This window comes from Gossypium hirsutum, chromosome D06 (genome assembly GCF_007990345.1).
Source record: "Gossypium hirsutum isolate 1008001.06 chromosome D06, Gossypium_hirsutum_v2.1, whole genome shotgun sequence".
Taxonomy (NCBI): domain Eukaryota; kingdom Viridiplantae; phylum Streptophyta; class Magnoliopsida; order Malvales; family Malvaceae; genus Gossypium; species Gossypium hirsutum.
Window position 1 is genome coordinate 33,542,587 of NC_053442.1, and position 13,643 is coordinate 33,556,229.

The following is a 13,643-nucleotide window of genomic DNA, read 5'->3' on the forward strand; positions in this document are numbered from 1 at the left end:
TCATCTTGAGTTTCATTAAGGTCATGAAGCAGCTTCCTTAGCCAAATGGCCTGATTAACTGTTCCTGCTGCAGCAATGTACTCTGCTTCAGCTGTGGACTGAGCAACAGTTTGTTGCTTCTTTGAACTCCAACAAAACATGCCCGATCCAAGTGTGAAGAAGTATCCAGAGGTACTCTTCATGTCATCGAGGGATCCTGCCCAATCACTATCAGAGTAACCTTCTAATTTCAGTTCCTTCCCACTTTCAAACATTACACCAAAGTTAGCTGTGCCTTTGATGTATCTAAGGACCCTTTTTGCAGCTTTCAAATGTGCCTCATTGCAACAATGCATGAATCTCGATAACAGGCTAACACCAAACATGATGTCTGGCCTGGTTGCTGTTAGATACAACAGACAACCAACTAGGCTTCGATAATGCCTTTCATTAACCCTTTGCTGATCACCATTACTGGTTAATTTTTCACCCTGTGCTACTGGTGTACTTACTGCTTTACAATTTGCATGCAAAATTTGCCAAGAATCTTCAAGGCAAATGTTTGTTGGCTGATGAAGATGCCCCGATCAGACTGGTGAACTTCCATGCCAAGGAAGTAAGTCATGACCCCTAAATCTGTCATCTCAAACACTTGCTGCATTTGAATCTTGAACTCATCAATGAGCTCAACTTTGCTCCCTGTCACTAACAAGTCATCCACATACAAGGAGACAATCAGCAAGGTTTCAAATTCTGACCTCTTAACATACAGAGTAGGTTCACTAAGGCTCTTCACAAATCCAAGCTTGGTCAGATAAGCATCAACTCTGTCATACCAGGTCCTTGGTGCCTGTTTCAGGCCATAGAGAGCCTTTCTTAACTTGTACACTTTGTCTTCATGTCCAGCAACATCAAAACCTTCAGGTTGCTCAATGAAGATCTCCTCCTTGAGAAAACCATTCAGGAATGCAGATTTGACATCCAATTGGTGAACTTTCCACTGCTTCTGAGCTGCTAAAGCAAACAGTAGCTTGATTGTGTCCAGTCTTGCCACTGGAGCAAAAGTCTCCAAGAAGTCCACACCATACTGCTGACTGTAACCCTTCACCACAAGCCTGGCCTTGTGCTTGTTCAGTGAGCCATCAGCATTGTACTTGGTCCGGTACACCCATTTAACCCCAATAACCTTCTTATTTTCTGGTCTGCTCACCAACTCCCATGTTTCATTTTTATTGATCATCTCCAGCTCAGCTTCCATAGCTTCCATCCAGCTTCTGTCCTTGGCAGCTTCTTCAAAGTCTGAGGGCTCAATCACAGCAACACTGCACCTCTGATAGACATCAGCCAAAGTTCTGGTGCCCCTCACTGGTGTGTCATCTACAGCATCTTCACTTGGTTCCTCTTCTGTAGGCTCAGCAACCAAGTCCAACTGATCCATTTCAAACATGTTAGCTTCAGCACTATTCCAATTCCACACCTTTTCTTCATCAAATTTTACATCCCTGCTGACTAAGACTTTCTTCGCTATAGGATCATAAACTCTATAGCCCTTCTTGTTGCTGCTATAGCCAACAAAGATTCCTGGAGTGGCCCTGCTCTCGAGCTTGGTTCTCTTTTCCACTGGAACAAGAGCATAACACACACAACCAAACACTTTCAAGTGTGTTACTACAGGTTTAACTCTATGCCAAGCCTCATAAGGAGTCTTATCCTTGACTGCTCTAGTTGGCAGTCTATTGAGCAGATACACTGAGGTGTTAACTGCCTCAACCCAAAACTGACTTGGAAGCTTGCCTTGAAACAAGAGGCACCTGGCCATTTTCAGCACAGTCCTATTCTTCCTCTCACAGACTCCATTCTGTTGAGGAGTATAGGCTGTTGTGAGCTGATGATGAATCCCATCACTGTCACAAAGCTTTTGAAATCTCTCAGACACATATTCAGAGCCATTATCAGTCCTCAAAGCTCTAATTTTGTAGCCTGACTAATTTTCAGCATAAGCCTTGAATTTATAGAAGGCTTCAAACACTTCTGACTTTTGCCTCAAGAAGTAGACCCAGCACAACCTTGTTAAATCATCTATAAACAGGGCAAAGTACCTGTTCTCACTGATTAAAGGTGTTCTCATAGGACCACAAACATCAGAGTGCACCAATTCGAGCTTGTTTTGAGCTCTCCAAGCACTGTCAGCAGGAAAAGGCAGTCTAGCCTGCTTACCAAGCTGACAAACCTCACAAACATTCCCACTAACCTCAACTTTTGAAATACAATCAACCAAATTCAGCCTATGTAGCAGATCAAGCGATCTGAAATTGGAATGGCCTAGTCTCCTATGCCACAAGTCAGTGCTGTCAGCAAGGCTGGTGTATGCCTTTCTTTCTACTTGGCTAACATCCAGCATGAAGCATCTATCGGTCATGGAGACTGAGATTAACTCTAGACCATTCATGTCTTGAACAGTACAGCAACCATCCTTAAAAACCAATGTATAGCCCTTTTCAACTAATTGGCCTACACTAAGTAAATTCTGGTCTAAGTCAGGTACAAAAAGCACATCTGAGATCAGCTTGTTACCTGAACCAGTGCTAACCAGCACACTGCCCTTGCCCTTAGCCTCAATCAGCTTGCCATCTCCAATTCTGATCCTAGAGTGGAAGCTTCTGTCTAAGCCCTTGAACAACTTCTCATCTGCTGCCATATGGTGTGAGCAGCCACTGTCTAGTAGCCAATCATTGCTGGTTTTTGTTGTGCCAACAAAACAGGTTGCTGTAAACACATGCTCCTCCTGAGCTTGCATGTCCTCAGCTGGTCTAGCTTGTTGTAGAGCAGCCTCCCTTGGTTTGCCTTTGCACACCTTCTCTACATGACCAAACTGCTTGCACTTTCTGCACTGAATATCTGGCCTAAACCAGCAATATTTTTCTGAATGTGTTGTCTTCTTGCAGTGAACACATGGTGGAAACACCCTTTTTGCTTCATCTCTTCCTGACTTGGCCTTTCTATTGTGCCAAGGCTTCTTGTCTTTTGCACTCATGCTTGAGCCTTCACTGGCTTTAGCCTGGAAAGCAGCTTCAGGATTCTCCTCCTGCCTATTTGCCCTCCTTTGCTCAAGTGCATACAGGGAGTTTATCAGCTCAGACAATGAAATGGCTGATAAGTCCCTCGAGTCCTCAAGTGAAGAGATTTTAGACTCAAATTTCTCAGGGAGAGTTGTAATAACCTTTTCAACAACTCTGCTCTCTGTGAAGTCAACTCCCAGGAGCCTAATGCTGTTGACAATGGCCATTATCCTGTCTGAGTACTGCTTGATGGTCTCAGACTCCTTCATCCTCAAATTTTTAAAATCTCTCCTGAAGTTGATCACTTGCTGTTGCCTTGTCTTGTCTGTCCCCATGAACTCCTCCTTCAGCTTCTCCCAGGCCTGTTTTGGTGAGTCACAGGCCATGATGCGAGTGAATATCACATCAGAGACTCCATTTTGCAAGCAGGCCATAGCCTTATGCTTCTTGGCTCGCTCCTCAGCATGCTGCCTCATCTGTGCAATGGTGGGATTGGCTCTCAATGGAGGTGGTTCAGCATCATTTTCAATCACACTCCAAAGATCGTGTGCCTGAAGATAAGTCTTCATTTTAACTATCCAAATGTGATAGTTTTCTCCAGTGAACACTGGTGGAGGTGGTGGAGTGAAACTCATCTTGCTAGACTGAGTTTAAGTGCTTCGATCCTTTTTAGTTTAAAGCTTTGCTGTAGATTTTAAATTGAAATCAACAGAATGCAAGCAAAGGCCCCTCAAAGACTCGAGCTCATGATACCATTTGTAGGAACAATGGCAGCAGCAACAAAGAGATTTGCAAGCAGAAGCAAGAGTAATCGAAGCAGAAAAGAAAAACAAGCAGAGCAGCAAATAAGAAACTTGAATGTACAGCAAGAATTGTAACTGAACATTACATTTTTTTCATTCAAAATTTGAAATAAAAAGGAGTTACAATTTGTTCATTTGATAGTTACCTACTAATCTAACTGCCTCCACTAATTTACAACCAATGTAAGTTAAAGTCAAATACAAAATGAGCTGCCATATCAGCTTTTACATCAGCTATCTAATCACTAACTTAATCCTGCTAACTATTAAAGCTAGTTACAATCAAACTGAACTAAATTACATCAAAACAAAACAGCAATGTCAGTTGCTTCATTTGGTCCAAAAACCATTCGTGCGCGCCAAGCAAAATGAGTTGAGCTTGATAGCTGCTGGTCTCGACAGTAGCATGCTTCTGGCTCCATGTTGCATTGCAGTCCAGCTTTCAACAAATCTCCAAAGCTGGCAGGGATTTCTCCATAGAATTTGTTGTTGGAGAGATCAAGCTGACCGAAATGAGGCAATTTTGCTAATTCTAAAGGAATTCTGATGTTGAACAAGTTGTGGAACAAAAGAAGTCATTCCAACATTAACAATAAACTCAACTCTTCTGGGATTGTTCCATTTAGAAAATTGGATGTCAAGTTCAACATTGTAATGTTGGAGAGGTTCCTGATTTCTGGTGGAATCGACCCGATTATGAGGTTTTCCTGCAATTCGAGGCGCTTCAGACTAGGGTGACCAATTGAGCTCGGTAATTTTCCTCCAAGTCCCATTCCAGCCAATTCAAGTTCCGTCAAGCCAGTACAATTTCCTAACGTGGCAAAGAAGGGATAAAGATCGGTGTTATTTCCATGGCTTCTCATGTTGTTATATGACAAATGAAGAAACATAAGATTCAGAAGCTTGCTTACTAAATCTGAAGGCAGTTCACCAGATAGATGATTGTTCTCCACATCTAGATTATATAGTGTAGTATTGGTTAAGGATGCAGGAAGCTGGCCAATAAATTGATTATTGTATAAATTGAGTGTCCATAAACTGGGACAGTTTCCAATTTCCATAGGAATTCGACCTATGATGTAGTTGAAAGACAAATCTATAACTTTTAATTGCGTACAGTTAGAGAAAAAGGAAGGAGGCAGGGGGCCTGTCAAGTTGTTTTCCATAACAGCAAACACGATGAGGCTGGTGAGGAGGGCGAAACTATCGGGCACTGGACCATTTAAGTCATTTTGATTAAGTACAAGAGTTTGGAGGCAAGGGAGTGAGGAAAGTTGTGGTGGAATGCTGCTGAAGAAGTGGTTTTCATAAAGGTTTATGAGTTGAAGAGCAGTGAGGTTTGAAAGGGAAGGTGATATCTTCCCCACAAGTCCAGAGCTAGAGAGATCAATTTGTGTCACACGATGATGTTGCTCGTTACATGTGACACCAGTGAAGTTGCAAACATGAACACCATCTTCCCAGTTCGCAAGAGTCGATTTTGGATCCACTAATACCGACTTCTTGAATGCTAGAAGTGCAGCCTTGTCTTCAACCAAAGATCGGCCCTGAAGACAATCATGATAAGGATAACGACGACGATTTGGATAAGGTGAACCCGTATTGCTGGATACCAAAATAAAATGGAGTAGAAATAGAAGAATGTAAAAATTTCTAATGAATGCCATTGTCATTGCCTTTGGAAGTGCCTAAGAAACTTCCCTTTGTGAGTGTCACCTTTGTTTCATCTCCAAGCCTTCATTATAACAAGAATTTAATACAAGTTGAGGAATTGTGAATTGAGATAAACAAAAAGAGACTATGATTTTTCTAATGAAGTGGATTTGAGAGTGACATTTTATAAAGTTGTTTAAAGGTAGAACTAGATTCCCGGTGAGGAAATATTTCAATAGTGACAATGATTTGTAGAGAGACTAACATGCTTTTTCTTTTCATCTCTATACCGTTGAAGTTTTATATATACTGCAACCAATGAAATAGTTAATTAATATTTTAAAATATGAGCCAAATATTTCAAGAAAGGACAAAGGCAACCACCCCTACTCAAAAATTTAAAATTTTTAAATAAAATCCATGTCCATCCCATCTCATAATCTGATTTTTGAAAGAAAATATGCTGTAAGATACATTGATATTTGGATTGTTTTATTAACCTTAACTATAATAACAAATTTATGGGTTTGGTTTTCAATCACTGTTTATATTCTTTATTGATCAACACCGGAATGGGATATAAATTCCAGTGGTTGCAACAATGGAAATGATTTTAATAGGATATGATGCAAATTTATTAAAAGATAATGGAACATCCTGTCATAGAAGCACTCAATCAAGTGATCCATATGCATCAGCGGGGAGAGAGAGATAACGTCTTTCTTCTTCTTTTATGTTTGAGGGTCCACAAGTTGACAATTAGTGTTCATTTAGATGGTATTTTAGTGATGGACATAAATTTAGATTTGTGTTAACAGGAAAAGAGTTGACATTTGTTTTCTATCAGTGACTGAAACTGCATATAACTATGATTAAATTGTTGTGATAATTTTGTTGGGAATTTGAGATTTTCCAACCTCGTTCTTTGCAGGGGAAATTTGTTAGGCAGATGGAGTTTTTGGGTTGCCAACATTTTTTCCGCAAACAATGAGATAAAGCTAAAGAGTCAGAATAGTAAATGAAGCTTGAAAGGGAGCCATGAATCTCAAGTCCTTTGCTAAATCCCTTTCTAAGATTCCCACGTCCCAATAGTCTACATCACTCTTTGTTAAGAGTATAGATAAGGACTGTGCTAGCTAACTCTGTTATTGAACTAGCCTAGTAGCTGTTAGTTTGTTATTCAATTGTTAGCAATAACAGTTACTCATATATTTTGTAAATATTATTGTTATAATGTACAAACTTGAGATACTAAACTAAATACAAAGAATTCTTTCATTACTCAATACATTTTCATTCTATTCTTTCAATACTTAGTACAGTTTCATTCATTCAATACACAATACATTAACAACTCACCGTAGGTGTTAACACTCTTAACATTGGCATGGTTGCTTAATACATTTTTCTACAAACTCATTAACCATCCAAATAAAACAGTTTATTGAAGTGTTGATATTTAAAAGATTGGGATGTTTGAAGCAGAAGATATCCCTTCAAACACTGTTGCGTCTTCTTCTTCTTCCAATCCGTTCTCTCACTTCAAGCTTTATGTATTCCTCTCTCATTCTTCTAGACTTTGCTTCAAATTTTTCATTACTTACGCCACACTATTTTAGCTTATATGTTAGGTAAAAAACAATTTAAATTTACAAAAATTCAAAATTTTAGAAATTTTAAAAAATTATGAGAAAACATTCTTTAAATTTCAAAAATAAAAAGCAAATAATTTTAAAAAATTTCAATGAACAAAAGAATTTTAAATTTTAAATTTTAAATTATTAATTTTTTTCAAAAATCATGAGGAAAATAAAAATTCAAACTAAAGTTAATTACAAATCGTTGGTGTCAGTTGGGTTTATTTATACTACTCAAGTAATAGTTCCCACAACCAAATTGTTTCACATATATTTATATAAAATTTCATTTATTTGTTTTCTTATATAAAAAGTGCTTATTTGTATGTATATTAGTATTAATATTTTTATTTTACAGTTTAAATTTTTTAAATCACATCATTATAAAATTATCATTCCTAACTGCTGTAGCTCCCTTCTTTCTTCATATATGTTTTATCTCTAAAATTAAACTAATTTTAGAGTGCGTAATTTGTCCATACGAGGAAATGAGGTATTTATTAAATTGTTTTACAAGTCATTCCAGTTTATGCAATACAATGTTTTATGTTGTCTGTGTCATTATGCCGAGAGTTAGAAAATTTGATGTGCAGATTTAGGTGATGTAATTTATAATCTAACAAAGGCATACATTGATGTAGTTGGAATACTATGTGTATCCCAAAAGCGCGAGGGGGGATTGCGTTTAGCGAGTTATCAAAATTTAATATAACCCTGTTGGCGAAACAAGGCTAGAAGCTAATCATTAATCCCAACAGTTTACTTACTTGAGTAATGAAAGCAAAATATTATCCTCTTGGAGATTTCATGAGTTTAAGTTTTACCTGGCATAGTATTTGGGGTGTATGTAATCTATTGGAGAAAGACACAGGGTGGAAGATCGGGAATGGTGAATCGATGAACATATGGAATGATGTGTGCTTGTCGAGTCCTGGTGATGGAAGAGTAAAAAGTCAAAATATTGATTTAAGATACTTAACTATTGCAGATTTAATTGATAGTGAATTGGTTACCTGGAAAAAGTAGGTCATCAATAGGCTGTTCAGTGATGAGCAAGCTGAGAGAATATTATCCATCCCGCTGGTGAGCAGTATGCAGACAAATGAGATAATATGGAAGGGTGACATTTTTGGAGTTTATATAGCAAAGATCAAGTACAATTGGCTCATTACAGAGGACCAAAATTTGTTGGGAAACAACAATACATTCCAATCTAAAGATACAAGAAGCTACTTTACAAAAAAGTGGAGCCTCAAAATTCCCTGCAAGATTCGAATAAATCTATGGAAAATAACTAATGAATATATGCCTCCTTTGTTGGAACATTTTCAAATATTTATAGTATCCCAATAACTATAAATGAATGGGTGTAATTAATCAAAAGATAAAACTTTTGGTCATTGGTCAAAAGTTATATCATTTGATTTTTTTTTTAAAAATGAATTATAACTATTCAAAAAATATTATTTGAATAGTTTCAAAATTAAATGAATAATTATTATTTATTTATTCATAAAGACACCTATTGAAATATGTCTCTATGAAGAGACATGAAAATTCCTATAAATAGGAATGGGATTTCATTTGGAAATCATATCAACAAATTCTAATATTCTTTCTTTCCTTCCTTCATTTTCTAATATTATTAGATTATTCTATAAAGTATTACTGCAGAAATCCTTTGTAGAAATTGAGTTTTTTGTTATACATTGCTCAGTGCATAGTGGACTATTCTCGTCAGTGCAAAACACAAATAGTTATTGGCTTCATTGTATCCTCGAGATTAATTTGCTTGGAACTCATTTGCACACCGAAGGTAGGTGGGGGAGAATATAACCTTAAAGATAGTGGCTTGATACACGCCTTGGAGCCTATCCAATTTTTTCTTTTTCTATTCGAGTTTCGATCGTGTGTTCGAGATTTTCCTTACCGGAGTTTTGAACTAACATCCTTTAGGTAACCTAAAGTCTCAAAGGCTTAAAGAAGATGCACTTTGCCCAATCTATAAAGAGGAGGAAGAGACAGTAGCCCATCTGTTTCGAGATTGCGCATTCACAAAACCAGTTTTGCAGGAGGTAGGAGTGGCACCCTAAAGCACAAACATGAATCAAAGTTGGAAACAATGGTTACTTCTAGAATTAGGAAATAACACTTTACAGGCACAAATCTAGCTAATTCATTTTAGGCGATATGCTATAATAGGAATAAGCTTTATCACAAGGGAGTAAGGGAGTGGGTACAGGAAGTAGTGGGATCCATCAAAGCATACATATCAGAAGTTAAACAATTGGAAAAGTTATCCGAGATTAAACACAAAATAGGAAAAGAAAGTTGGGAACCATTAGAGGGGGGATTAGTTAAAGCCAATTTTGATGCATCCTACCAAAAATAATTGATCAGGGCTATATCCGAGATTGTAATAAGGAATAATGAAGGATTAGTAATGGGATCGTGTTTTTACCCGTGGGAGAACATTCGAGATCTGACCATTGCAGAAGCATGGGCGTGCCTATAAGCAGTCATCTTCACAGACGATTTGGGTTTTAGAGAAGTATGCGTGGAAGGGGACGCGTTAACCGTGAGAAAGAAATTGAGGGTACGTTTGGTTCACTGTAATGGAATAGAGCTATAATTGAATAGAGCTGTAATTGAATAGAGTTGTAATGGAATAAAGCTGTAATCAGTAATTCAATTATTTGGTTAAATGGAATGGAATAGAATTGTAATAGTATTCTTGTGTTTGGCTGAATAGAATGATGTTTTAATAGCATAAGGAGAAAAACTAAAATGACTAGAATACCCTTAGTAGATTTTTTTTTAGGTAGATGATTATTGTTATTGTTATTAAATTTTAATAGGATTAAAAAATAATAACTAATTTAATCATTTTTTAAATATAATTATTATTAAAATATGAATTAATACATATTATAACCCTTAAACTAGATAAATATTATTTATTTATTTTATCAATACATATTATTTAATTTAATAATAAATAATAATTTAATCATATTTTAATATAATTATTACCAAACATAATTTGATAAAAATAAAAATAAATAATTTAATAACATTCTTAATATAATTATTATTAAAATATGAATTAATAAAAATCATAACATAATCTCATGGGATCATAGTTGCCAAATTACAAATATTGATCCAAAAATAATAATTATTCTCATTTTTATATATATGAAAAACATCAAACAACTATACACCAAACAAGCAAGCAGACCTCTATTTTAACTTCTCTATTTTTTTCCCCAACCTATTAACATCAATTCTAAAAATATTCCCCCAAAATACCAAAAAAGAAAAAGGGTCCTTCTCTGCCATTTATGTATCTTCAACCTGAATCACTTCCCATACTCCCCATGTTCTTCAATCCTCTTGGTCTCTGCATCATGCCAAAACCCAACATCAAAAACATGAATAATAGCATAAAAAATTATTGCATTGTAAGAAATGTAAAAGAAGAGAAACCAAATCATATATTACCTTCTTAGAACTCTTCTTCTCCTTAACTGCAATCTTCGCATTCTACAGAAAAGAAAAATATTTGACAGATCTAGCAAGAATTGTTGTTACCGAAGATGCAAAATCTTTGACATCAACTGCTTTCAAAGAAGTCAATGATAGTCTCATCATGACCTTGAGTAGTGCAATATAGTGATAACTTTTCTACATCAAAGGATGTATTTAGGCAACGTGAGAACTTCCTCAATACAACGACAATGCAAGGAAAGAAAGATTGTTAAACTCACCTTATATGGGCAAAGCTTGTGAGAAAAAAGCTCAGCATACTCCATAAAGTCACTTTCAGATTTGGGAATAAAATTATCAAGAGTCCTATCATTACCTTTCTTGGAAAACAGTTCAGTCATTGATTTATAATCGGCTTATTCCACAAGCCTATAATAGAAAGCAAAATGTTAGATCATGGCACCTTATTGACAAAAAAAAACAATGAAGACAAAAATCACCTTTAGATATATACCCATATATATACACACACAAAAATAAAAAATGGGTGAAGGATAACAATAAGACTTAAGCTAATTTAGAAACAAACGACAATGAAATAGTTCTTAATAGAAGTCAATAAATTTAAGTTCTAGTACTATTAAGATATTCATGCCAATGAGTTTATAACAAAAGATCTAGGAAAACACTATGATTCTGTCAATATCCACAAAATTGTTATAAGTGACACTGTAATTAGCCTCAAAGCAAAATCTTATGCCACCATAAAAAAGGATACAGGGAGAGGCTCTATCTACTTGGTTCTAGATCCAAATTGTAAGAATAGAATACATGAATCACTATTAATGATCGATCAAATTCCTTAATTGATGCAGTAGGATGGTAATGGATCACATTGACATTTTCTTATCACATCAAGAATGAGGCGCATCTTAATAGAGTTTGAATTACCAATTTTAAGTTATATTCTCTTATCCATCTGACAATGCCAGGAGATACATGTATCAAAAATCAAATCAAGACCAATCTAGAATTAACTAATAACTTTTAACCAGGTTTTTCTTGCCTATGTTTAGTTGGTTTAAAAGGTTGCAATTTTGAACATGTTTTCCAGTATAGAATTTTAAGAAGCAATAAAAAGATTCATAGGACCAAAGAGCCCCGACAACAAAATACTAGTAAATATAATTAATACAAGTTATAATGAAGAGGTGAAGGAAGTTCATCTTCATTCTCCCATGATTCCTTGATATCAGAGTCATCAATATCTCCATTGTCCCATTTGCTTTTAAGTTGTTCCTTTGCAGGGAGAGGTGGAATCTCATCCTCTGAAACAATAGCATACAACTTTCTAAGAAAAACAAAGGGGGATTTTAAGAAAAGGAAACCAAGAGTAAAAAGAGTGACATAATGCAATAGGTTCTCCAACTAAGATTGGAAACAGACCATAATCTTTAGCACTTATTAACAACTCAAAAACATATGAAATACATAATAGAAATGAATCTAGTTTAAGGTCTCTTTACATTTTAAAATTCCTATACAGAACTACGAGGCAACCATCAGGTAATGTTTCAAGGAAAGAACTAGTGAATCCCAACAACTGAAGCCAAGACTAGATTCCCAAGATGTTGCCACAATTACTGATCTTCCACGACATGCAGTTTTTCTTTTTAGTAAAAAGAAAAAAACCTCTAAATTTCTTTTTTTGGTCTGGTAAATCCATAGCCGATTTTCCAAGAAACTCAAAGCAAACACCTTTGAAACATCTTAACTCAACCTCATAAAATCCAAAACCAAAAACAAGAAAAAGCCCTAAATTTTAATAAACCCAAAAAGAATTCAGCTCTAAAAAAAGAAATTTCCCACAGTCAAGTTCATGCATAATAAAACATACAAAAGAAAATAGAATCACTTATCAGTCAAATAATTAACAACAAATTTGGGACAAAATGAAAACTTACCCCAGTCTTCTATCTTCACTTAACAACAAATCGCCTTGTTATCTTTCCAGTATTTGTTAAATCAAAGCAATAAAATCAGAAATGCGGTGAAAAGGCAAAAAAAAAAGGAAAAAGAAAGGGTTGCAACTCTACAACCAAAGGAAACAAAAGAAAACGTAGAGATGGGAAGAAAAGAATGTTAGAGATTAAACGAAAACCTAATGAAACAAGAAAAATATAATATTACATGCCTCTAGCTCATAGATTATCTCGATCGCATTGTAAAACTCCTCAATAGGCCACTCCTTATGCCTCACCACATTAGCAGTTGCTATCGCCGTCGATATCACTGAAGAAACGATCAAAAGGCCTCTATATTTTCTCTCTCTATTTTCTCTCTTTTTTGTCAAAGGGAGATTGGGTTGGCGAGGATAGAAGCATGAAAAAGAGGGAGATAAGGTTGCGAGGAAATTGGAAGAAGAATGAGAAAGAGGAAAATACTTCAGACGTGGGAAAGAAATAAGGGTAAAATTGAAAGTCAGAGGAAACTTTTCACCCACCCATTCATTGAATAGTTATTCCCAACTCAGACCACCGAATTGAAAATAGAACTTTTGCCTTGAATAATCCCGTTTGGAATAGGGCTATAATAGCTCATTATAGCCAACCAAACAATGGCTTAGTTATGGGCCCACTGATTCAGCTGTAATGCATTAGTATTACGGCCAACCAAACATGTTGGCATATATCTCAGATGGCAAACAAAATGGCACATGGGTTGGCAACGAGAAGATACCGATATGATTCCCTGATTTACTGGATAGAAGAAGTCCCAACAGAAGTGGAGCATCTCGTCATTAGAGATAGGAGGGGATTTCAAATAGGATAGGTAGAGGTTGATATTTTCTGAGTCGATAGAAAGTGTTGGTGGTTAATCTCCAAGGAGCTCAGTGGACTGTAGCGCTAGAAAAAAGTGAAATGGTACCAATGAAGACTTCGAGGGAAGCTAGTTTCTTTGAAAGCTTTCTCCAATGCAAGAAAGGGGAAAGGTTTTCAAGAGAAGATTAAAGGTTTTTTTAG

At 36.0% G+C, this 13,643-nt stretch overlaps 1 protein-coding gene and 1 long non-coding RNA gene across 2 annotated transcripts; both read right to left on the bottom strand.

The window, feature by feature from the left end:
* Positions 1-4,416: 4,416 nt before the first annotated feature.
* Positions 4,417-5,508, bottom strand: LOC121203149 (putative leucine-rich repeat receptor-like serine/threonine-protein kinase At2g24130). The gene has a single exon (XM_041095575.1). The coding sequence runs from the start codon at positions 5,506-5,508 to the stop codon at positions 4,417-4,419; it is 1,092 nt and encodes a 363-aa protein (XP_040951509.1).
* A 4,783-nt stretch (positions 5,509-10,291) lies between these two features.
* On the bottom strand, positions 10,292-13,126 carry LOC121218368 (uncharacterized). Its single transcript, XR_005914627.1, has 5 exons — positions 12,585-13,126; positions 11,816-11,948; positions 10,902-11,049; positions 10,636-10,818; positions 10,292-10,534 (listed from the first exon to the last, which is right to left on the bottom strand). It is a non-coding gene; the product is annotated as an uncharacterized lncRNA (long non-coding RNA).
* Between the last annotated feature and the right edge of the window lie 517 nt (positions 13,127-13,643).